The following is a 26,053-nucleotide window of genomic DNA, read 5'->3' as shown; positions in this document are numbered from 1 at the left end:
ATTGTGAATGCTGTGTCTTTTTTTAACCTTTCAGGTCTCTTGTCGAATTACTAATTAATTAATTTCCATGAATTAGTAGTAATTGTATGGGATTGTTCACTTCTTCAAACTCCTCAACTGGCAGTCTTAATATACACTGTAACAAATTTCACTGTAAAACAACAGTAAAGTACTTGCAGCAAAAAATGGCCAGCAATTTCCAGTTATTGTACAGTGCATGTACTGTTATTTATTTTTACAGTATAATACTGGATATAAGATATTGGATAACAGTTTATGAATGTAAAATAATGGTAAAATGTTAGCAACCCTGCTGCCAGTATTTTACTGTTATTTAACAGAACATTAAGTTTTGTTGTGATGGTGTTTGGTAACTGTGAGTGGGGAGGGAACACAGTGGGTATGAGACCCTGCTATACATTCAGATGTTGTGTGGATGTTTTTTTTTTTTTTTTTTAACTTGATTAAGATGTCTGAACCTGTCTCTGTTGTCTGTACATCCATGCGTTTAAGCAGTGTGCTCACTGATTGGGGATGCAAGACATAATTAAAGTGTGCCTTTGGTGCTTATCACACTGTACTGTAATGAGTGTTAGTTTTCATTTATACAGTCATAAAAAAAAAAAATCAATATAAAGATAGTTAAAAAAAATCTCATGAATGAAGAGTAGCAGAAGGAAGAAAACATCTTATATTTGCTCCTTCTCTCACAAAAAATTAAATAAACGCATAAAACAAAATCAGAAGAACACTAGTGGCCAGCATGCCTTTTGACATTCCAAAATCACTTTTCCTACAGGAAGAAAACAAAACAAATGCCACAAACATGAGTCTGTTAACTTGTGTTAACTTTCATTTTGCGAGATTCAGATTATACTGTTTCCCTGTAATTGTTTAATATACTTTTTTTTATGATTTCTACTGTTTTTTTTTTTTGTTTTTTTTACTATTTCATCCCTCTTATGTAAATTAGCATGTTTGCCAACTCTAACACATTTTCTGGACAGTTGATTAAGGTGCACCATTCTTTAAAAAAATGAATCAAAATAGATAAGAGTTAGTAAGTTCTAAATTTTATTTTCTGAAGATGCTGACATCAAAGGCTAAAGTTAAATATTCAGGAATTATGACCAAAAGTTTGTTTTAATGTGTTGTTTTGGTTTATCATTCTCAGTGCTTATCTATGCAGTGTGATCTTTTGACCTGACAAATATCCCCAGAGATGTTGCTCATTAAAATATTCTGTTAACCTGCTTGATAATAGTATTTATTTCCAAAAACCATAACAACCTATCAATCATTCATGTGAGCCATTATGATCAGTACATGCTTTAGCCAGGAAACAGTGTGCTTATTGCAAGCTTTCACCACAAGAGGTCAGTATCAGACTTCAGGATGTGGTGTTTTCATCCACTCACTCTTGCTCCTCAGTCAAATCTGCTCTGAAACTGAACAATAAAATAGTGAACCAGAGGATTGGCAAAGTCACATCAACTTAAATGTTATTAATAATACAATATTATTCTGAGATCATTTAAACAAATTACTTCCTAGAATTTGAGTAACTGACTGAATAACTGTTTGATAATTAAAGGTGGAGATTACCACAGTAAGAATACAAGTGTTTAAGAGAGTAAAATCAATTACAAACTTCCAACTTTTTCAACATTTTTTTTTCATGAGTTGCAAATTAGTGCCAGTAGCAGGTGGAGACTGTGCACTCCCATTAAAAATGTGACAAGGACAAAAACTGGTGCAAGCAAGGTATTTCAAGATGATCTAGGTGCAATCTGATCATATGTTCTTTTTTCTTGAATAATGCGGTTGTTGGAGAAAATGATTTAACTACTTCAAAAATTATCACTGGTGTCTGTAAAATGTATAATTCTACATTCACCTTTACCACTATACATTTAACCCTGTAGCCCATAGAGGATGAAGGAGTCAGGCGGGTCCACTGCTTCATTTCATGTTAACATTAGCAGGGACATCTCAATACCCCGGGATAAACAATCTGTGTACTTTTATATCCCTATCTGCAGAGGGCAGTGCAATCTAAATAAACTGTTACAACTTATTCTCAAGTTAACTTTGGTATAACAATATGTTGATTTATGTCACCTTCTCTATGTTCACAAACAATTGAGGCCTGAAAACAGCATTAACTCAGTTTTAACTTGTAAGACAGTGATGTTGCACTTTTCAGAACAAACATGTGCCTGATGAGCTTTTCTAAATCTGATAAACACAGAATTAAAAAAGGCAATAAGGGGTTTCAAATGACTTATTAACATTTGATGCTGATAAGACTCATGTTGGTCAGTTATTTCATATCCTGTTGTCTGTGCCCCACAGCATTCCCAACATCATGTGTCAGAAATGACGCAGAGCAGCAGCATTAGGCAGGAAGTGAAAGCGTTGATCAAATTTGTATGAGGGAGTTTTGCAAACACCTCTATGAAGAATGTAATGCACAACAAACCCTGCTTAGCTAATGCTATTTTACAATAAACATTGAACATATGTTGCCAAAACAGTCTAACTTCTTGGCTCATGTAGAGTTCGCATCATTTTGTCAACTACTGGATCTTAAGTCAACAGTTTACTGTGAAACTCAACAAGACATCACAGAAACAAACCACAGAGCCCAACTGTAACAAATTGTATTGCTTTTATTCAAACTGTACACATAAAACAGACTTATCTTATTCATGATAAAAGTAAAACAAGAAGAGACAGACATAAATGAGAATACTCTTAAATACAATATGTCTTAAAACAGAGATTGTGTATACTTGGTGGGTTGCATATGTTCTGTCATAAAAACACGCTCAAATTACTTCTAAAACCTTAATACAAGTCAGACATGTCAGTCCGGGACCTTTGGGACTAGCAGGTCTTAGCTCCTGAAAATCCATTTACAGAACTTTTCTGCCTTGTATTTATGTCATGAACAAAAGACAACACACGGGGAATCTTGTATCAGGAAAAAGCCAAGGTTTGAGGTATTCAGGACATCTACCACTGAAAATGTCACTCCTTGGTAATACACTTTCAAGATTACAGAACTTCACTGTCAGGTTTGAAATGGTCAGTTTGTTATCAGCCTTCCATTTTAGGTTGTGTGAAGAGTAAATGGGACACATCAAATCATGTGGTGCTTTGCAGCTATTTAAAGACGTCTTCTGCTTGGTTCTCTTGTTCTTAAATATATGCGTGCAATGCAGAAGAGAATTTACAAAATAAATCACTTTCTTAAATAGTGATTTTTACTTGAAATGATTGGTTTACAGTCCTGTGATACCCAGTACTACTCCATGCTACTAGTGTCAAATAATAACAAGCAAAAGTGTTGATGAAAACTTCAGATAGTGTAACAACAGAATCTTTAAGAGATTTTTTTTACTTGTGTAACATTTTGTTGTATGAATAAAATTGTGTAAAAGGTTGATTTAACCAAAGTAAAAGGGGTGTTCAATTTTACAAACATAGCAATGGGAAAACTAACTGCACAACGATGCAGAACATTAAACTTCAACCTCCTTCTTATATTCTATAATTTTAGAACATAGAACAAAATTATTTTCCCAGTCACACAAAAAACCCTCTTTTTTAGTCTTAGAAAAGTTTGACAGATTGACAGAGAAAATTTAAGTAAGGCAGATTGGGTTATGAACAGAATACATGCATCAATGTGTACAGTCTTCTTTCTACCAAAGGAATGAACATGAAACGCTTCCATCCCATAAGGATTAAATCAAGACCCTTCAAACAGTGCACTGGATATCTTTAAGCTTTGAGTCTGTAATAGGGGGCCGATCTTCTCTCACAGCCTGTGTGTGGGACCACACACAGAGACAAACAATGAGCTGTTGTGTTTTCCTGGTGAGAGGACCTGTGTGCGCACGTGTGTGCGTGTTCTTACTAATTCTAAAAAGACACTTAAAGGTGAATCTGATTTTTTACTTTTTTAACTTTTGGTTTAGCCATGCAAATCAACACTTGTATGTGGATCACCTTTGAAGTGTAAATTGATCCGACAGAAAGTATCCAAAGGTCTGAAAGCTTAGAAAAGGCAATATAGAAACAAGAAAAGATTCAATTTCTGGTTGTCATCTTGACAAGGTTGGCAGAAGCACAAAGAGTCCTTGTATTAAGATACAGCACATTTACTGACGACAGTGATATCTAAGCTGGGAGTTAGGTAAAATTAAAAATGTAGGCTCACACACTGTCAGACTGTGGCTGGTGTATGGATTGACCTTTGACCTTTTGTGCTGCAGCTTTTACCCGAACACTGCATAATCATCCCACCCACAAAAGTTTTTAAAAGAAAAGACAAGAAGTACATTCAAAGTGTAACATTTAAGATTACATGTAGGCAGTTTCATATCAAAAGTAACAAATTAACTTCACCAGCCTGGCATTAGTCCAAAGACCAGCATGGCTATTCACACCATGTCATAACTCAAAGATGGAAAAGAGGCAGTCCAAAGATTTAAAAAAAAAAAACTTAAAAAAAAAGAAAAGAAATAAAATTAAGTGTTAGTCCAATGTCTGAATTGCGGTCACAACCGGAAAAAAATGATGTCCGTTTTAAAAAAAAAAAAAGGCTGGACTCAGAGGTTCTCCACGTCTTCGTACCTTTCTATCCCTGGAACATTAGACAGTTGTCTCTCCGTGATTACCATTGCTGAGACGTTTGTAGAACCTCCGCCACGACTGAAGAGTTTTCCCTGACCAGACCCAGAAACCCGACGTGATTCCGACTATCATGGTCATTAGGTATTTGATCATAAAAACCGTGAAGTCCGGGGTCATGGGGGCGAAGTTGTGAACCGGACAGGGTACTGCAAACCTCTTGCAGGTCTGCATGTGCCAGGTCCGCTCCCAGTGCTCCCTGAAAGCCTGCTCGTAGAAGTAGCAGGCGATCACGATGGTGGCTGGTACCGTGTAGAGCACACTGAACACGCCGATCCGCACCATCAGCTTCTCCAGCTTCTCTGTTTTGGTGCCGTCGTGTTTCATGATGGTTCGGATACGGAAGAGAGAGACAAAGCCAGCGAGGAGAAAGGACGTGCCGATGAACAGGTAGACAAACAGCGGTGCGAGGACAAACCCACGCAGAGAGTCCACGTTGAATATCCCAACAAAACATACCCCGGTCAGCACGTCACCATCAACTTGGCCCATGGCAAGGATAGTGATGGTTTTAATGGCCGGGACAGCCCACGCAGCCAGGTGGAAGTACTGGGAGTTTGCTTCAATTGCCTCATGCCCCCACTTCATCCCAGCTGAGAGGAACCAAGTCAGAGACAGAATCACCCACCAGATGGAGCTAGCCATACCAAAAAAGTACAGAACCATGAAGAGAATCGTGCAGCCCTCCTTCTTGGTACCCTGTGCCACGGTTCTGTAGCCCTCATCCTTGAATTTATCTACGCAAACAACTTTATCTTCCAGGAAAAAGCCTGCGGCATACGCTACAGCAACCATAAAGTAACACCCTGACAAGAATATGATGGGTCTCTCTGGGTACCTGAACCGCCTCATGTCCACTAAATATGTAAGAACTGTGAATAATGTGCTCACACAGCACAGGATGGACCAGATCCCAACCCACAGCCGGCCGAACTTAACCTCATCCTCCCTGAAATACATAATCCCGGTGGGTTTGGTGGGCTCGCACGGGGCACCGCAGTCCTTGACCCCCATGAAGCGGTAACCTAAATAAGAAGGGACCTCCAGCTGTAAGGGGCAAGAGAACTGGTGGTACTGGTTGTGTTGGGGCGGGCGTTGGTTGGGTCGTCCTATGTTTGGGGGAAGGGTCATCGGCTCCGGTACATACGGGGAAGACGAGGAGACTGGACTGCTGGGTTCGGATGTGTTCTGACCGACGCAGATCTCTCCAGCACCATGAACAGGGAAAGCCTCGCAGCGGAGCCGCTCCGGCCACTGGAAGCCGAATTTATTCATCAGGGCTTCGCATCCCTGCCTGGCACGCTCACACAACGACCTACAGGGGGGTATGGCCTGCTCCAGGACCGTACAGACCGGCGCATACATTGAGCAGAGGAAGAACTTTAGATCAGCAGAGCATTGGACTTTTACCAGAGGGTAGAACTGATGCACCTCAAGTCCGGCGTCCTCCTGGTTCGTGTGGCCCAAAAGGTTCGGCATGATGGTCTGGTTGTAGGCGATGTCGGTACATAGCGGGATGGAGATGGGTTGGCAGAATCCATGTTCCGGAACGGATATCCCACTCTCACTGTTGTAATGCTGAGCATAAGTGGGTGACGAAATCAACCCGCACACCAGCCACATGATCCGTAGTAACACTGAGCCAGCGTTGGACCTGGCCGACGCCATAGTTGAGGAGGAGGGGGAGGGAGAGGAAAAAACTTTGATCCAAGTAGGGCGAGTAGAAAAAAGTCGAAAAAACAACAAAGAAACACACACGGACTGGAGCAACTTAACTTTTTTAACTAAATGTCGAAGGTACTGAACTCTACTTTCGTCTCTTACGAGGAGAGTTTAAAGTCAAACGTTCGCTGTGTCATGACTTCTTCATGGTCTTTGTAAGTGACTCCGCCAGCAGTCCACTCTCAGTCCCAATCCAGTGAAAACACTTTGATTCCCATTTTGTCCTCAGAATAAAACTCCGATTGTCCTGTGCGCCGAGGTTCAACGTGTCGCTACTTTGGAGCGAGGCTGCGCATTTTCCAAACGTGCAGATTCTCACAGTTTCATCGCTTTTTTTGCTTAAATTCTCGTGGAGCGTCGATTCACATGCTGAGCAGCTGGAAGTCCAGAGGCTCGCTCTTCTTACTCAGTGCAGATTCCACCGGTTTCCAGGCACCCCCTCCATTCACAAGACCCTTCGACGGAACGCAGGGCGCCTTGAAACCGGGCTGCGTCTCAGCCAATCCTAGCATTTGTTTTCCTAAAGGGATCGTTCTTGATTGGTCTTAACTTCCAATGGAAGAAAACTGTCCGTTCTTAAACCAAAAAGAGGAAAAACTTCATTATTGGGGTCATATTTTACATTAAACACACATGATCAGAGTTCATCAAATGAACTTTGAATCTCATCTTCGTTTTCTATTACAGTAAAAGGATAAATCGCATTGTTCCTTTTTTACTACCGTGCTTTGTCCTCCATATGAGCACACCACCCCCTTTATGTTTTACCTCACAACAGAAAGTTTAATTGAAGCCACACTATTTTATTTCATGTGTAAGCTCTGTCTGCCTCTTTCACTGGAAGTCCCTTACTGTGTAAAACATGTTTTACCACTTTGCTGGAGTCTGAACAGCCATAAAACCTAAACACACTCCATCATCCTGGCCACTCAACTACAGAAGGTAGGCTACCTGTTCCTCACTTATGAGGGTTCTGTTTAATTTAAAAAAAAAAAAAAAAAAAAAATACATTTTTCGGACAGCCTCTGAACTCATTACAGTATGCAATAAATGCATTGAAAGACAAGGCAGAGGTAACATGTATTGACCACATGATCAATCTGCCTCGACATCCTCTTGTGGGGGTGTAGGAGGTTTCTTTGGTGGCCCTGCTGCTGCATTTGGTGTGTTTCCACCCTGGGTGGGATAAAAGAAGGGTGGGGGAAGGGACATGCTGAACAGAGAAGTTGAAGAGGGCAGGGGGGAAGAGAGGTAGAGAGAGCAGGAAGAGGAGGCGAACCAAAAGGGAAAAGTCAGAAGAGTCCCTAGCTGTGAACAGCCCTGCAAAGGGAGGAACAAGGAAGATCCAAATGGGCTGGTGGGCACCGACGCAGTGGTTAAGAAAGTACAAGTTAGAAGTCTTTTCTGTTTCTAAAGAGTCAGTTGGCTTTAGTTCTAATAGATAGACTAAAAGTTTGGGCGTAACTATTTCTCTGAGACAGTGAACACCATTTCCTCATTTTGTCATTAGGCAAACTTGTATATCAGTGTGACTTTCTCAAATGCCTCAGATTAAGACTTAGTTTCATGTGATCTGTGTTATGTCAGATTTAGCAAAATAACATTATCTTTTTGTGCACTTCTCTCAAGAAGTGTTGTCCCTCCCCAGATCACAACAGGCTGATACAAAAGAACTGTTAAAAATCTGAAAAGGAGGTATTTTTTGAATCAGTTGTAGGTTTTATTCACACCATCTCCAAGTACAAGAAGAAGTTATAAAAAAAACAACAACAACAACAAAATCACAATTCAAACCATGCAGAACTTGTCATGTTTTATTTCTGGTACACTATAAAAACTTTTTTTCCCTTTTTTTTTCTTTTTCTGACAGAGATAAAGATAAAGAAACTGAAACTTTGTAGTAAAACATTTTGCTTCTACCTTGCCTGTTCAGTCACCAGTCAATGTATGACTGTTAGCTTGTGTGAAATATCTGTTTTGTGAAAATGATTTTATTGTGTAAGATTGTTTCCCCTTTGTTTAACTAGGTAGTCCCATTTAGATTAAAAATCTCTACAAGAGAGGCCCGGCCAAGGTAGCAGCCAATCACAATACACTGTTATTTTAAGACGGAACCATTGCCTTCAGAACAAGGACGTAGACGTGCCCTTCTTAGGTATTTCGCATTATGCCCTTGTAATTTTGGGTTTACTTGTCAATGTATCTATTTTTTCTCATTCTGTCATTGGTTTTGTTCAGGTTTTTTTTTTTTGTTTGTTTGTTTTGTTTTGTTTTTGCTTCATGACTGAATTGCATTGCAGATATCATGCATTTTGGTTGGTATAAAAGATAATTCGTTTGAGAGATAATAAAAAATTAAGAGTACAAGTTATATTCTATGTGACTTTATCTTTTGTAGTCCTTGGTGGACTGCATGCTAGATATTTGGAATGTCTGCATGGTCTTCAGTTTGAATCTTGTACATGGTAAAATGTTATCCTCTCAAGTACCTATGCTTCGAATGCATAGTTTTTGTAGGTATTGTGCTCACCCAGAAAAAAAGGGAAAACTAAAAAGAGATGAAACTCCCAGATGACAGTCAATCAAATAGAGATACAGGGAGTTTTAACAGAGAGCTTGAAAAAAGTACTGAATCTGTCTAAACTCTTACTGAATCTGTGCTCACTGTTAGATCACTCATGTTTTCCACACAGGCAGTCTTAAAGTTTATTTAGAAAAATACAAATTATCGCCAACAACACAATGGCCTCTAAAAATGGACTAAAGGGATTCGAAAGACATTGAGGTTGGACGACTCTGTGCTTCAGATACAAAAATAGAATAAAGATGAGAGATGATGATACGATATAAAGAGATGATAAGATTATACACACACACACACACACACACACACACACACACACACACACACACACACACACACACAGAGTTTAAAAGTGGTTTTAAATGATTTGGATCTCCCTCCGCCTTGTTTTCCCCTGTGGTTTATTGCACAGCAGTTAGTGACCAGACAAGGCCAAATGGTTGCACTTTGTTATGTTAACGATCGCTGTTTGTTTGTGTCTCTGTTTGTATTTATGTAAATAAAGTCCACAGTGGTCAGGCAGATGTGGGCAGTCCAGCTGGTTTTCAGACAGACAGTCAGTCACTGTTTTGACAAGAGGCTGTTGCATCTGGACATTTACTGTACAAAATGAAATCTACCAGAAAGTTTATTTACAGAGGACCAAGGTTAAGAAACAAAAAAACATTGGTTTGGGCAGTGCTTACTCAGTTCAAGTACAGCCAGAGGTGTTACCACCAAGTATTTGAGCTATCATGTGAAAAAACAGTTCTGAACAAAAGTGCTGTAGAGGTTAAAAACACATGCCTTTTGGGTCGGCCTGGGACTGGGGATCTGAGGACTGCTTATAGGGGATGCTGGCGTCATTAACTACTTTTAGCGCGTAAGCTAAATGACTATATGAACCATGTAAGAAAGGGGGTCATGCGCATGTTCGGTAAACATAAGATATTTATTTCTGGCAGCTTTTTTATTTCTTGTTAATTTAATGGAACTATTTGAATGTATTTTTTTAATATGTATCACTACACCCAAACCCTGAATCAGAGCAATGTGGTACCCAGGTATAAAGTTGCATCTGGACATTGACTCTTCTTATCGTACCATTGCATTTAGAAATTACTGTTGCTGTTCCAAATTGCAGAGATCAGCTAAGCTTCCATCTGAGTCAAGGATTATTTCCAGTTCTTAATACCAAATACATGAGTGAATATGTCCAACAAAAATACACCACCAATTGTTTAACATTGTTTCTGTACTAGTTAAAGAGGCTGTTTGAGTGACAATTGTTTTGATGCGTTTTGGCCTCTCATTTACATGGTGTTTTAGCTGACTTCAATCAGAAAGTTTTGAAAACGGCCTCCAGAGTCAGACTTTTCTGAAACTCTGCCGCCACCTTTGTCATGTAATCAGCAAGCCAGAGTTTTCAGTGTAAAAGCTGACCTCACGCTCTGCTCTGCGCATACAAAAGTACAGTAATACTGCTGTTTATGATCTTCGCTTCACATCTGTTACATCACCTCTGCAATTGGCATTCACCAGTACACTGGGTGATCAGCCCAACTCTGCTTTGGTGGAGATCTACCAAAAGCCGCTTCTGGACAAGTTAGACAGACAGTTATAGCCCCAACAGACCTGGCCTTTTCCGTGTAAACGCAGATGTTTTTTCTCTGCTTTTTTGCATGTAAGGGTGAAACGTAGTAAAAACAGGGCCTTTCTGTTCCTTTTTTTCTTATTTTCTTTTTTTTTCTTGTTTGTTTATTTTCTTTTAGATTTGTTTTTATTTTCTAATTTATTTTCCTCTGCATAAATTTATAAAAACATGAAATCAAGAATCACTCTGTAGTAAAATTACAACTTAATAATATGTATAAATGATTGTTAATATGTGATTCTAAATAAATAAATTTTTTAAAAAAAGAAAGAAAATGGGGCCTAAAAGTTGTGAATTGTCAGCGCTTCAGTTTGTCCGAGACAAAACTCTGTTATTGCAAGTGTGAACCCAATTTATAGTTAAACCCAATCTGAAATTCGTAGATATTAAGGAGAGATAGGGAGCAGAAGTGGTCTTAGCTACAAAAAGAAGGAAAACAGAAAAATACTGACTGGAGCTTGAAGCAGTAGAGAGCTGTGATTTACAGTATTTTACAAAAAAGAAAGATATCATCCCATACTCAGGGTGTAGAACATTGGACCAGAACTTGTGATCATCGTAGCGTCCTGTCGGGCATATACACTTTAAAATCTGCTCCAAAAGATTCACCTAAAACTACACATGGAAACAAAACTTCCTCTGCCCTGTTTATGTAGCGTGTTGTCGTAAGGCATCTCCCTGTTCTCTTCTTACATCTTTCAAACTCTGCCTTGGTTTTTATATACAGCACTGCAAACAGTATGTGTGGGATACGTAAGAGAAGGGGGAGGGGGGATCAATCTGATCAATCTGTGTGTGTGTGTGTGTGTGTGTGTGTGTGTGTGTGTGTGTGTGTGTGTGTGTGTGTGTGTGTGTGTGTGTGTGTGTGTGTGTGTGTGTGTGTGTGTGTGTGTGTGTTTGAGAGAGAGGAATGCTGGCAGCTGGTTTGTGTCTGTCAGTGCAGCACAGAGGGCCCACAGTTCTGGACAACTCTGGAGCTCACACAGACACACAACCATACATACATACAGCAATGAAAGAACGGTTTTATGGACCCACAAAGTTTAGTCCTCAGGCAGGCAAGAGGAAGCTCGCTTGCAGACATCTCAACTGCAAAGACAAAAACTATATCCATGAGTGTCAGGCCTGAAGAATTCAGTGCTTTAAACTTTGGGTAAGATTTGGGACAACATACAAAATCCAAACAGTCAGCGTTAGCATGATGAGAGTTAGGAGCGTTTTACTGCAGGCCTACTCCAGATGGGTGGCCCATCAGTCAAAGTGTGTATATAGTCTATGCTTTATCCATCTGAGCTGATGTGTGAACTGAGAAGTAAGTTGTTCACACAAAGCAAAAAGAAGTCGCTAAAAATGCTGATCATTCAGCCATGAATGAGTTCAACTTGAAACCCTGTTCTGCTGACACAAGTTATTGTCATTTTCACTTTTTGTGGACACACCCTTGTGTTGTACAGATAGCAACAAGAAAGGGACCCATGGACTGAAGAGTTCTTCTTGTCAACTTCAAGTCATACCCTCAAGATAATCCTAACAGACCCTTTCCTCTCAAATTGATCAAAATGTATTTCACACAAGTCCTGGTTATTGGATCTAATTGTTGGGTTATCAATTCCTCACCGTGACGACAACAGTAGTCGTGCATATGTAAATTTGTGGATTGCATAAATTTGTGTTTCTGCAGTTCTGCCATGTGTAACAAGTATTACTAACCTCATTATTTTAGATGACCCAGATGTGTTACATCTGAATCATTAAGCTTAATCTGTTTACAAAAGAAGCACAGTCGATCTGATGAAAATCTGTATCTTTGGTGCTGGATGTCTAACTTACATTTCTGTGTGCTTACAGAAACAGACAGATGGATGGATGTATTGCTGGAGGCAAATTTGAACAGTAGGTCTAGGTCCTGATTTCCGTGCTCTGTAAAACACAGTTTAAGTTTTTATTCTCAGTCACTAAAAAAAATAAATGATAAATTTATTGTCTCAGGCACTTAAAATGGTATCTGAGTCTAGGATTCCTCTGTGACATCATCGTGATGCTTGATGTGTCCACACGTCTCCTCTGATCAACTTTGTTTAACAGCAGTTCAGCAAACTCCTCCGTTTTCTTACAGCATAATAAACCTGTGCTGCCCATCCCCCACACTAGTCCCTCTCTCTGTGTCTCACAGACAAAAACACACCCCCACCCATTCCCCATTCACACACACACACACACACACACACACACACACACACACACACACACACACACACACACACACACACACACACACACACCCACACAGTGCTCTTTGAGGAGACTTGCTAATTGATGCAAAGTAATGGAGAAGGTTAGGCAACAATGGCTGCTCGGCATGTTTCTCCCAAAGTTTGGCCTGAATGGCCCGGCCAATCCCAGGTGGAGAAACAAGGAGCTGTAGAGGAGGAGGAGGAACAGGCACAGAGAGGGATAAAGATTCGGAGGGGAAAAGTCTCCTGCAGTGTGTAGGTCAGACTTACAGCTGTGGTCATCCTTTCCCAGTGGGGGCTCATACACGCACGCACAACTGCTATTGTGAGAGTTTGACCTGATCCAGATGGTCACTGCTGTCTCTGTCATGTCCACATCAAGTCAACGTTTTTTCGCACCAAAAATCCCTTCAGACATGGAGCTCTTAGAAAAAGAATCATGGAGAAAAAATCAAGGGCTGGCTTTATATGAGGCACACAGTTCTGTATCCTCTAACTCCTGGTGGCTCACTTCACAGTTTTTATAGATCAAACACATTTTCCTGAAATAATGCCTCACACTCTTATGACTCTACACACAGATCAAAAAACAAACACAATTGATAAAACCCCCTAATTCTCCTGCAAAATGAAACTTTACATTCAAAACAAACTTAGTTCTTCTCAAAAAGGTGTTTTGTTTTCAACTGACAAATGACATATGAAGACACATTTAAAAGAACCAGTTTAACACTGATGTGCTCAGTGTTAAACACTATGATGGATGGAAAACACCTCTTCATTCGTCATAAGATCTGAGGCCTTTTATGTTCAGTGTTACACTGACTACAGACAGTATAGACAGTAGTGTGAAGTTCAACGTTGGGACCGTTGTTGCTCACCATTCATGTTAATGATCTGTGTCAGGATATACCAAGTTGTATGTATCACCTGTACGCTGATGACACAATTCTCTATTGTGCATCTCGTTCCCTGACGCAAACCTTTGACTTTCTACAGTCTGCTTTTGATAGGTTTCAGTCACATTTAACTGACTTGAAAATGATGTTTAATGCAGGTAAATCCAAACTGATGGTCTTTTCAGCATTTACCTGCCAACCTTCCCAAAACCACTACAGCTCAAGGGTCAGAAATCAAAATTGTGACCTCATACAAGTATTTTGGTTTCACCATTGATAATAACCTGTCATTTCATGAGCACATTGACAGTCTTGTGCCTAAGTGCAAACTTAAAATGGGATTCTTCTTGAAAAAAAAATGGCTTCTGTGCATCACTGTGCTCTACGTTGAGGATATGGTGTCCATCACTGTCTACTGTATGCTGCTGCAAACCGTCCCTCCCTGTCTGTCCGTAGACACTCTCACATGCTACTATTTATCTACAAATCTGTTATTGGGCTGCTTTTGAATTACTTGACCGCATATTAGATCAGATCTAGTAACCATCATGGACTGCGCTCACAGGATTTTATAAAAATGTTTGTTCCTTGAGTCAGAACAGAACTGGGTAAGACAGCCTTTAAATATGCCACCCCCTCTACAAGGAATACTTTCTCGGTGGATGTTAGCCTAACAAAACTGGTCACTGTGGGTGAATTTAAGACTTTCTTAAGGGACCAGGAGAGAGCTAGCCTTGGACAGTGTGACTGTTTTAATTCTTGACTGCTTCTCATTTCGTTTTGAATTGATGTTTCCAGAACGGCTTGGTTTCCATGTGCTGATGTGTGAATGTATTTGTTATTCTTATTGTGTAACTGTCTGATGCTGCCATGCCAGGTCCCTCTTGAAAAAGAGATCTCAAATCTCAATGAGGCTTTTATCTGGTTAAATAAAAGATATAATAATAATAATAATAATAATAATAATAATAATAATAATAATAATAATAATAATAATAATAATAATAATAATAATAAATGTTGAATATTTCATTTTTTAATAATCAGAACACACAAATACACAGAGACAAATATATATTATTTTTCCAACAAAAAACAAAAAAAAACAAAAACATGTATGCCACATACTCCCTTCATCCTCTCTTTATCCTCTCATGATTTCAGTTTCCTGTTCAAGACACTGAAAACGTTACTGACCAACTTGTGTTGGTAAAGTTTCAGTTCTGCAATACAAATAGTAAAATACTGTAAATAATACGAATACATCTCCAAAATAAACTGACTACATTTTTACAGCCCTACAGAACAGTCCTTATCTCTCCGACTGTACTTACTGAGTGCTGTATTAATGTGCTGTACTGCAGTTTTTGAGGGCAAATATCTTACCTGTTCTCAGTTCAGAAAGTCCAGATTAAGGATGTTACAGTGGACCTGCTCACGACTTGCTGTATACCCTTTGCCCAGCCTCCCTCATCATTAGACCATGGTGGACCACATGGTCTACCAAAGTGGTTTGGATCTCTTTGAGATTACAGTCTATAGCTTTCCTCATCCTTCTCCTCTCACTCCTCTGGCTCTGCCTGTTTCCGGTGTTGTCATCCATTGCTCCATTGCAAATTTTTCTTTATGCAAATTGAGCCAAATGCAGAGAATTGTGGGCAATATTTTGAAAAAAAAAAGTGTTTTAGACCCTGCAGTTTGAGTGTATGTCAGGAATGCTTGTAGTAGTTTATGGAGTTGGTGCATGGGTTACACTTTGCAGTCATTGTGTCACAACTACCGGATTAGTGTGTAAACAATTGAAAAAACTATATGTTAACTGAGGCTTTGTATCTTCTAAAATCGACCTTCAGCTTCATTCCCTTCGTGCAGCTGCATAACTTTGACACAGTCTGTACTTCAGACACATAATGACCGCACAATCATTTCTAAGTCTTCCAGCTTGTTTGGTACAGTTTTTTTTTGTCTGCAGGTTTAACTTTGGCTTTGCATGGTTGCTCATGTGGGTGTAAGTTTCTAAAGATCCTGCCAAATCACACTGTGCATCAAGTGTTTTTATCAGACCTTAGACATGTGTTTTCAATGTTCTCAAAACACACACACACACACACACACAAGCACACGCACAAATACATGCACTCACGTACACAAACAGATGCAAGAGCACATTTCTTCAGAGCCAGAGTTAAAAAAAAAAAAACACACCTTTGTTTTTTGTGAAAAGAGAATGAAAAACTAACTGCAAATGTGTATCAATCCAACAAATTTGGTTCTTTTTAAATTCAGGTTAAAAAGTAAACTTTGGAAAATTCACCTGAGGAGTGCACACTAATGCTCCAGTGTTGTTTGGCATCAAATGCACTTTACTGACGTAGTTTCTCCTCTGGGTTGGAAATTTCCCTGGGGCAGCAGGAAGGTTAACTCTTCAGATGTTGGAGTTATATAAGAATTTAAAGATTTAACAATATTGTTTCACAAGATAAAATGAGCTGGTAGAATATTTTATTCAACTACCTCTACTGTCCTTGATAGTGAAACATCTTACAAAATTTTTTAAGATGCTTTATTTAAATACTAAAGCTGCAAGACAGAACTGCTAGAAATAAGTATTTTCTTTCAGCTAACTATTTCAGAAAAAAACAGCATCAACAATGTTTGTAAAGTATAAAATTGAGCTTAAAAGTTGCTTTCTGTACACACACTGTGAGCTCTGAGGCTCTGAGGGCTCGTGTCTGTGTGAGTTCCTCCTCACGACACTGTGGTCAAGCAAACCACTCCCAGAACCTCGCTGTTTTGCTGTGGCCTGGCTCAGACCCTGTGCAGTTTCGTCTCTCTTTCAAACACACACACACATACACACACATACACACACACACACACACACATACATACAGACACACACACACATACAGACACACACACACACACACACACACACACTGTCTCTCAGTCTTGTAAATCTGGGTTGTGTTGTCTTCAGCAGCAGTTGAATTTAACAAGGGTTTGAGAGGGCGGGAAGTGGCGACTCAGGTCACGGCATAGAGCTGTTTTCTTTCTGTGCATGTGGGAGTTCAACTACTTGTCGATTTGAAGGACCAAACAAAGCCATTTAGGTAGTTTGGTTCCTCAGATCAGCAAGTTCATGCACTCACACATGCACATTTGGCTCATTCCAAAAGCCTGCAACACTTTTTCTCATACTGTGTCGTGTAATTTCACAGAATCACCATCGGGTAGTGTTTTCAGATGAAACAGGTTCATCTTGTGGTGAGCAGCCTGACTTCATTTATGTGAATCATATTTGCAACAAATAAGCTTTCCATGCAAAAACGGGGATTAACAAATTTACCTTTTAATTTCTTTCCATGTTAAATTGATGCTGGTCTATTAACTTGATTTACCCAAACGCTGCAACCAAAGTCTAAGCAAATGTTTGCCTTTTTTTTTTTTTTTTTTTTACCACGAATTGTCACGTTGGACTTAATACAAGCTAAATTGATTTGTTTTCTTTTTTTAAAAATCAAGATAATATCATAAAACAAAAAAAAGGATTTATTGTATAAGCCAGTTGTTGGTTTCTTGTGTTCAGACCTTTTTCATAACTCAGGAAACAAAAAGCAATTGGCAGATGTTTTACCCCTTACAAGCAATTTATATGTCAGGTTTGTCTTTGATATCTTGAAAGGGTCACCTACTCAAGTCCATAGACTGTATAAAACATGGACGTAGTCTCGCCGACATCACCCGTTTGTTTCTGAAACGGAAAATGAAGCGCATCAGCTATAGCGGCCATATTGGTAGTGGCAAGTGCTTCGCCTACAGCCATAGGGCGCAAGCCATCAGGTGACCCTCAGCTGTGCTTCTGATTGGGGGAACTTGCGATCGTAATATCCTCTGAATGGCCATGTTAGAAAAAAATTCACCCCCCGTACAGTGGGAGCCGGTAGTAAAATTAACAACTCAGACAGGAGACATTTTTTGAACCGCGCCGTAAAAAGTTTAAGTTCTGCTTTGAAAATGGCTTCTTTTGGCTTGGTGTGTATGTGACTTCCGCTACTTCCGGAACCAGCCTCAAGTGAAACACTCCAGAAACAGCAGATTTTAGCACTTCTGCATTGTCTGATATTCTCAGACCGGAGGTTGCCGCTTGCTCAAGTCTCAGGTTTTGAATTTGGGCTTGTAGCTAAAGAGGTGCTAGTATATATCCGGAGTACTACCAAGGTGTCCTTGAGCAATGCACCAAGCCCCCAGTTTCTCAGGAGCAGTTCTCCTACTCCCCATCAGTGCATGTTCATGTGTGTGTAGCATGATCTAAAAATCGGAGTAAAAAAGTGGATTCCCCCCTCTCAGGATTACTAAAGTCTTGGTTGGGATGTCTTTCAGTCCACATGAAGTCCAAAGGGCATATCTTTAGACCAAAGGAATATAGTTGGTCTGTTAAAACAATAGCTGATACTGCAATGGCTGTAAATACCATTATTTCATGGCTATGTAATGAATGTGTATTAAACCTGATAGTTCACTTCACACCCCAAGGTTTGAATTTTTAAGCTGAACTGCTTCAATGTGGAAAACCATTCAGCCACGTCTCTTCCTGTCAGTGGCTTTCTTTGTCATCAACAGGTGTTTCTATTTTATTTTATTTAGGTTAAATGAAATCTTTAAGTCCAGATACTGAGTTCCTTTTTTTTTCTTTTTTTCTTTTTCCTTTCCTTCCTTTCACCCATGTTCGTGTTGAGCTCTCATTTGCAGTGCTTGTATTTAGTGGGCTTTGGCTCCACTTTTTACTGCATGCAGTAAAAGGAAGAAAATAACAAAAAAGGAGTGAGGGCAGGGAAACTAGAAGAATATGATCTTGTATGTGTGCCTTAGTGGAGCTAAAAAAAAAAAAAAGAGGGAGAGAGAGACTGAAGATTACAACATCTGACAGTTCTGCAGTCTCACTGTGTGTCGTTAGGAAGCATGTGGTCCATTTTCTGAAATTACACGGAATCTCAGTTTTGTTAACCCTGACATTCTGCCTCCATTATCTAAAGAGCCACACAGTTTGTTATTTAATGCTGTGCAGAACAATGAACCCAAATATAATCTGTATTGTGTTTTTCCCTGTATTGGTCATTTAACCTTTTGTTTCGAATGTTTTAAAATATCCATAATGTCAATGTGTTTCTGGTTTTTATGTGTTGTGGCTCAGATGTATGAGCTGCCATTGAGGAAATGGAAGTGGATGTTTATTTCATTTTTGTGTTTTATCTCAAAATCAAAACTCTTAAAATGAGCCTTGGCTCTTCTACCTGTTGTTCTTTCCAGAGCTGGTAGCCCAAAATTGTGATACATTGTCCCATAGAGCACGCGTAATCTAGATTTGGAAATCTTGAAAACTAGATCAGGGTGATCCAATCCAATGCTGCTTTGAAAAACCGACTTAAAACTAAAACTGATTACCTGATCCTGGGTTGCAGAAAATGTCATTTCCAAATCTGGATAATTTTGATCTTGATACAACAATATTGTTAAATATATATATATATATATATATATATATATATATATATATATATATATATGAATAGATAGATAGATAGATAGATAGATAGATAGATAGATAGATAGATAGATAGATACATAGATACATAGATAGTATAGTATAGTATAGTATAGTAGAGTATAGTTTAGTATTGGTTAGTATTGACTTATTGCATTAACCTTTCCACAGGTGTTCTGTTTTTTTCGAACTTTTTTTAAAAGTTGTGCGTTAGATATAAAGGGGAGCTAAATCATTGCTTTTTCTATGTTTCAAAAATTAAAGTTGTCATTTTCCAAAAATTGGGAAAATTTCAAATTTATACTCCTAAATTGGCAACGTATTCCCAGGGATACAGAGAGTAAAATTGAAAATAAAGATCATATTTGGGAAAAAAAAAATCATGGAAGTGTGTTTTTATTGCCTACTTACATTAGAAAATAGCAATTAAATAATTTTCATTAATATCTATATGTGCTTGCCCATTTTAGGATTAAAAGACACAACACAGGTACATGTAGAACTACATGTTATACTGCATGCCCATAGCCTATGATGTGCTGTTTTGCTCAAAAGCAACGTTTTTTTTTTCTTACTTATTTCTGTTTTCTTATTATAAATTTAGACTTAAATTCTAGGTAATTGCAGACAAAGACAATTGAGGAAAAACTCTTTCTTTGGCCTCATTTTGCCTGAGCAAGGAAAATAAAATCAAAATTCAATTTTGACAATCTCTCCACTCCAAGAGAGACGCGTCGACACCGTTTCCTGTACCAGGAGCCACAGATGCGTGAAATTCGTAACGTTTGTCCCTGCTCGGCTGCCATCGGGCAGCTGGTGCCTGTAGACAAACCAGAACTGTCAGAGTTAACTTCTGCTTTTACTGCGCGGCACTGATTGCAATATCAAAAACATGCCATAGCGAAGGATATCTGCTTTGACATTCACTCAGAGTAGACGAGTGTAGAGTCTCCGCTTCACCATGTCAGTAAAGCTTTTTGGGGCTCAGTCGTGCAATAGGTAAGTTTAGTTAGCTTATTTAGCAGTTTAGCTCTGAGCTTTCCATCGTTATGGCATTAGTTAAGCTTTAGACGTATTAAGATATTGACAGCAGACGGTATTCCTGTCGTATTTTAGTGGTAAGTTCTATTTACCGACTTTTAACACCTAAAGTTACTGGACATGTTTTTAATTTCTAAGTTACAAGAGTTCTGTTTTCTCATTCGCAAAGCACGTCCTCCACCTAGCCCGCGGTATACAAGCTAATCTGATGTGTGTGTGAGGGGAGGGGAGGCATAATGGTTTTAATGTTAAGGGATTGTGTTGATCCAGTGCACTGTGCCTCCACAGGCACCGACTCAAGTGAATGGTGGAGTTTTTGATGCGATGCACCCGAGGGTGACAGACACAGAAAGGTTAAACAGATGCAGCAGTGGAATCCAGCGGCGTTGCAGATCAAGAGGGAACATGTCCACAGCCACCAAACAATTACAAAAGCATTGGCAAAATCATAAACGAAAATCTTACAGGATGATGAATAGTACAATATACCCGCGATCCATATAACACAAATAACGCCAGTCCTGTTGCATATCCCGCATAGTGTTCAGTGAAACAAGACTTGTCTTTTCTAACACACAGCTGTTTTACAGTAAGAAAGCTCCTGCATCCAGGTGGACAAAATATGTGTCAAACAAGACCGTGGACTTCACTTTCCCCAGCGCACTGTCTAATTGTTTGTAGCGAACAGAATACCTATACTTTAAAGATGACGTCAGTATCCTGCGCAATGGAAAGCCTGAAGTGATGGAGATCAAAGAGGAAAGGTAAACATTGTCAAACTCCTGAGTGTCTTTGGGGGAAATACTGGTGTTAATTTAGATGGGTTTTATGAGTTTATCAAAAACCAACTCCAACTTCTGAATATTTATATTCACTGTCTGTGGTAACTGGAATTCCTACAAGTTGTCTGAATGTATCATGATACGCAGTTGCATTGACTCCAGAAACATTGGACTGACAGTAGTCAAGAGGAACAGCCCTGCTGTACATGTTGAGCTCAGTCTGAGCCTTTTGTTGACAGATGCTGCCGTGCTCTTTGGAAACAAAACAGCATGTCAGGGCCTGCTGGTGCTGTGCAAACATTTATTGATGTACGGATAAATGAGTGAATGTAACCCTCATAGGACTCGTCACACTGAAATCAAACCTTAACCAACAAGAGGGTTTTACAAGGCTTATAACATTTTACTCAAATGTATTTACATCTCAAACTGGGTATAATATGGAGATCATTTTGTTTGTTGGTCACAGTCCTGTAAGGGAACAAACCCCAAAACCTCCAGAGCGAGGACTGCTCCACATCTGGAGCCCCAGTGTTCAGCCTTGTCCAGAGAGAGTGCTTCTTTCCAGGCCAGTCCTGCAGGCTGCCCTTGGTGAACACCATGGACTCCTTCTTACACAGGGTGAGTTGCTTAAACAAATTTGCTTCTCTGTGAAACAATATTGCTCTTTCTTATTATTTTATTATAAAAAGTTTCATCAGTTTATCAGTTGTGGTGTTAAAAAAAATCAATTATTTTTTAAACAGTTCATCAATGCAAGCTCTGTGTAGTTCTTTTTTCCTCTAATTATTGGTTATGTGTTGTTTTTTATAGGTAGTATCCTTATCTCAAACACATAGTGTTGGTGTGTATCTTTTTAGATGAATCAGGCATCAAAACATTGAATTTCTATTGGCTTTAACTTGGTTGTTGCTGTCTGATAGGTGGTCTGGTGTATTCTTTTGGTGAGCTGTTGTGGAGGGATCTGAGCGTCCCAGTGTCTGCTCCAGTGCTTGAAGGCTCGTTGCTGGGAAAGACAATAGTCCTTGTGGCTGCTGGTGGCTTTCACTGCGGAGCCCTCAGTGACCAGGGCAACATCTACATGTGGGGGGAGAACACTGCAGGGCAGTGTGGACAAACTGAGAGTGATGGCGTTTCAAACATCACAGGTTGGTTGGGCCCTAAATCCCTTTTTAAGTGTTTTATTTATTCACACAGTCATCCTGTCTGTTTGGCCAGCCAAATTATGTCACTTCTTATTTTTTTCCCATAGAGCATAAAACAGTTGAACCCTAAGCCCAGTTTAACCTGTAGGATTCTGGCTTGAGAACATAGAGGACCAGTAGTTAATACACCCAAAAGGAATGTATGACATCTTGTGTCAGTTTCAGAGCCTTGTCCAGTCACTGTGGTGGACAGGGATGTTATTCCTCCAGCTGTGGTCAAGGTGGTGCATCTGACCTTTGGACGGGAGCACAGCCTGGCTCTTTCAGCCCAGAATGAGCTCTGGGCGTGGGGAAGTGGGTGTCAGCTTGGCTTGGTCACCAGTACCTTCCCCGTTTGGAAACCACAGAAGGTTTGTTTACATCTATGCACTCAAATAATAAAACCACTTGATTTACTTATTGTTTTATTTAATTTTACTTATACTGTTAAACAGGTGGAGCACTTGGCAGGCAGACGTGTACTCCAGGTAGTTTCCTTCTCCGATACCTTCACTGCCACTTTAGAATTACAAAACATACAGATATACTGTCTTATTCTCCACAGATTGCTTGTGGTGCCTACCATAGCCTGGCCCTGGTTCAGAGATTGCCTCCAAAACACTACAGTACCCAGAATCCTGAGAAAAGGGAGCAGAGTCAGTCACCTCAGCCCTTTGCATCACTACGGGACGACTCATTGGGAGCTGACTCTGGTCACTACTGTCCCCTCGGAGTGGAGCTGACTAAAGTCATGTCAAGTGAGGTAAAGATGGTTTAATAATGACAGACCAAAGAAAGAGGTGTATGGCAAGCCCTTTTAACATTTAATAGCTAGTCTGGATATGTAATACAGATATCAACAATTCAATTCTTCCTAGTCAAATTGAACATTTCAGATATCCACAATGACTTTATTCCTATCCACAATTGTAATTTCAGATATCTACAACTTAACTCCTCCTAGGACAAATCACGCCCCTTTCCCCATTCATGTGTGTGGGGTTTCTCATTACAGATATCTCAAATTCAGTTATGGATAGCCACAATGCGAGATGTGGATATCTGCAACTAAATTATGACTATCCATAAATCTAGTTGCAGATATCTACAATTTCATTCTGGCTAGTCACAATTCCAAATCAAGATATCCTCAACCCCCTTCTATTAAAGATATCTATAATAGAATTTATAGATATCTTTAATTACATTGTGACTAGTCAAAATGCCGTTATAGATATCTTGAACTGGAATTACGCCTAGTCAGAATGAAATTGTAGATATCTGCAACTAGATTTATGGATAGCCACAATTTAGTTTAAGATATCTATAATCAAGTTACAGATATCTTTAAATTAATTGTGGTTAGAGATATCTCAAATTTGAGATATCTTAAACTTTTATTTTGACTAGTCAAAATGTAATTACAGATATCTTGAAACAGAGTTTCGACTAGGTGAATTGATGCTGCAGATATCTGTTATGATGACAAAAGTTGTGACAGGTATAGGAGGAGGGACTTGCTGCAGTGAACATAGCTCTTGTTCCCCACAAAGTCCTTGATTAAAGATTTGTTCTATTTCATAGCATTTTCTAAATATCTTGTCGATGACCGCAATCACCATTTCCTCTGCTAAGAAAACTGTCAAAATGTTTTTTTTCTCTTCTCTCCTCCAGTTTATTTGGTTCAGTATCGAATGGAAAGCCTCGCATGTCCAGCATCATGAACACATTTCTGACAGCCAAAATCACATTTAAGATATCTTTAACTGTAATTCTGGATGGTCAAAACTGAGTTAGAGATATCTGCAAGTGACATTTAGGATGCGTGACGAGGCTAAGTGCAGCCTTCGGGGAGTCATTGCAGATATCTGTAACTGAGTTTTGACTAGTGGAAACTGAGTAACAGATATCTCTAACTGTTATTGAGACTAGTCAAAACTGAATTATAGATATCTCCAACTGTATTTTTGACTTGTCAAAGTTTGAATTTTGACTAGACACAATTATGTTGTTGATATCTGTAATGTTAATTCCGGAGAGTCAAATGTAGCTATTAAATGTTTAAAGGGCTTGCCATAGAGGTGTGTGTTTGGACTTCCTCAGTGCCTTGTTGCTGTCAGAGGGTACAGAATTGTGGAGTCAAGAGGCAGTGGAGTACATGAGAGTGATTCCTAAATGATCACAGTTTTTGGAGCCCAGTAATCCAAGTGGATGTTGAACAGTTTGTAATTATTCCGATATAGAAGGTTCAACCTTTGACATCCCTTTCTGTTTTTATTCCCAGACCCATCGAAGGAGAAGAAGCCCCAGACCAAGACCAGGTGGTGGTCGAGCTAGCACCCATCTTGAGCCCCATGAGCACAAAGAACAAGTCACTGATGTAGATGGAAGTTACCTGTCCCACTCACTGCCCGAGTGGAGAGCTAACAAAGACTCTGCTTGCCTTGATGAAATGGAGCTTCACAGTGTTGTCCAGAGAAACTTATGGGACCAAACGACAGAGGACACTGACTCACTGAGCAGCTGCACTTCAGGTTAGAAACGTAGCTCAGTTTGTTGTTTGACTTGTTCATTGATTTTCTGATCATTTGTTAGTTCACAGATTTTTGTGGCTTTGGCTGTTTGTTTGTTTTTTTTCTTATATTTGTCTTTTTTTTGCCATATTTTAATTCAGAAGACAGCTGTGTTTCTTCAACTCCAATAACTGATCTTTTGACTGCAAGTCTTAAAGAAGACCTAACAGTTCAAAGCCAGCCGAACAGGTAGGAAATCAGTTGTAGACTTTCAGTTTGTCTGTGAATTTAGCTGTAGCAAACAGCTAGTGTATGAGTAAACTTGTGATCAATTCATGATGCTTGTTCATCCTTAATTGATGCATATAGCTCACCTCAGTGTATGTTTCATTATGGTGATAGTAAATAATATAAACAAAGATCTCAGAGACACACGCCAGGATGATTCGTACTCACATTCTGCTGCTTGGCTTTTTATCTTCAATCCTACAGTAACAGAGGAGTGGACACGCCATACTCCTCTTCTCCCGCGTTTTTGGAAGACGTTCAGCTTTTTCTTGCAGCAGAGAAACAGGCAATGAAAGGACAGAAGAGCTCAAGTCTCACAAATATAAATCAGAGGGGTAAAGATGCAAACAGGAGACACTCTCTGCCTGGGACACCCACCCGCGGTAGGAACTGTGGACTAACATTTTCAATCATCAATCCTTCTTTAATTAAATATCGCAAAATCATAACAAACAATATTTCAAGGGGCCAGTTGTTCAAAGGTAATCTGATCGAATCTTGGTAATTGGATTGGAATTCAATTTTTGAAAAAAGAGTTGTTCATAAGGTAAAGAAGGATCTTGAAATCAGATTAGATCTCATAATCTAATCCTGGTTTTAATCTGGATTAAACTTTCACAGTTTGTGTTGTTCAAAACTTTTCAGGAGGATTTGGATCACTTTAATCCAAAAACACAGCATTATCCTGATCCCAACAGGGGAGAGGATTTCAAAGTGAATTTCAGGAAGAAAATGTAGTGAAACTACATGGTCAAATAATACAACATCTTAACCATTTTCTGTTTATACTTCTGTTTACATTGTGCACTCGACTTGTTTAACTGCAACAGTGATACAGTAGATAAATAAGCACAGGCTACCAATGAATCATTTCAGTAAAGTGAAGTAAGAATAAAATAACTGATCTTGTCCCCATGAAATAACCCA

The 26,053-nt window shown here is 39.3% G+C and overlaps 2 protein-coding genes across 6 annotated transcripts in view; one reads left to right on the top strand and one right to left on the bottom strand.

The window, feature by feature from the left end:
• Nucleotides 1-2,674: 2,674 nt before the first annotated feature.
• Nucleotides 2,675-6,835, bottom strand: LOC141808484 (frizzled-7-like). The gene has a single exon (XM_074695110.1). It carries the CDS (start codon nucleotides 6,367-6,369, stop codon nucleotides 4,663-4,665), a length of 1,707 nt encoding a protein of 568 aa, XP_074551211.1. The 5' UTR covers nucleotides 6,370-6,835; the 3' UTR covers nucleotides 2,675-4,662.
• Nucleotides 6,836-20,126: 13,291 nt separating this feature from the next.
• Nucleotides 20,127-26,053, top strand: part of LOC141808158 (alsin-like) — a 35,024-nt gene continuing 29,097 nt past the window's right edge. For 2 of the 5 annotated variants that reach the window (XM_074694563.1, XM_074694559.1), the window contains exons 1-10: nucleotides 20,127-20,317; nucleotides 20,950-21,123; nucleotides 21,611-21,762; nucleotides 22,065-22,289; nucleotides 22,506-22,696; nucleotides 22,781-22,813; nucleotides 22,891-23,088; nucleotides 24,610-24,859; nucleotides 25,000-25,087; nucleotides 25,331-25,509. In XM_074694563.1, coding sequence (XP_074550664.1) covers nucleotides 21,104-21,123; nucleotides 21,611-21,762; nucleotides 22,065-22,289; nucleotides 22,506-22,696; nucleotides 22,781-22,813; nucleotides 22,891-23,088; nucleotides 24,610-24,859; nucleotides 25,000-25,087; nucleotides 25,331-25,509 — 1,336 coding nt within the window. In that variant the 5' untranslated portion in view covers nucleotides 20,127-20,317; nucleotides 20,950-21,103. Of the gene's footprint in view, nucleotides 20,437-20,938; nucleotides 21,124-21,610; nucleotides 21,763-22,064; nucleotides 22,290-22,505; nucleotides 22,697-22,780; nucleotides 22,814-22,890; nucleotides 23,089-24,609; nucleotides 24,860-24,999; nucleotides 25,088-25,330; nucleotides 25,510-26,053 lie in introns of all 5 variants that reach the window. The other 3 variants (XM_074694560.1, XM_074694561.1, XM_074694562.1) reach the window with 3 other exon arrangements.

Source organism: Halichoeres trimaculatus, unplaced genomic scaffold (assembly GCF_033239565.1).
Source record: "Halichoeres trimaculatus isolate MK-OKI-2021-1 unplaced genomic scaffold, fHalTri1.1 fHalTri1_scaffold_19, whole genome shotgun sequence".
In the NCBI taxonomy this organism is placed as follows: domain Eukaryota; kingdom Metazoa; phylum Chordata; class Actinopteri; order Labriformes; family Labridae; genus Halichoeres; species Halichoeres trimaculatus.
This window is presented reverse-complemented; position numbering and strand designations above follow the sequence as displayed.

Excerpts from the sequence above, each read along its gene's own strand:
- LOC141808484 (XM_074695110.1), bottom strand. The coding sequence starts at position 6,369 with ATGGCGTCGGCCAGGTCCAACGCTGGCTCAGTGTTACTACGGATCATG.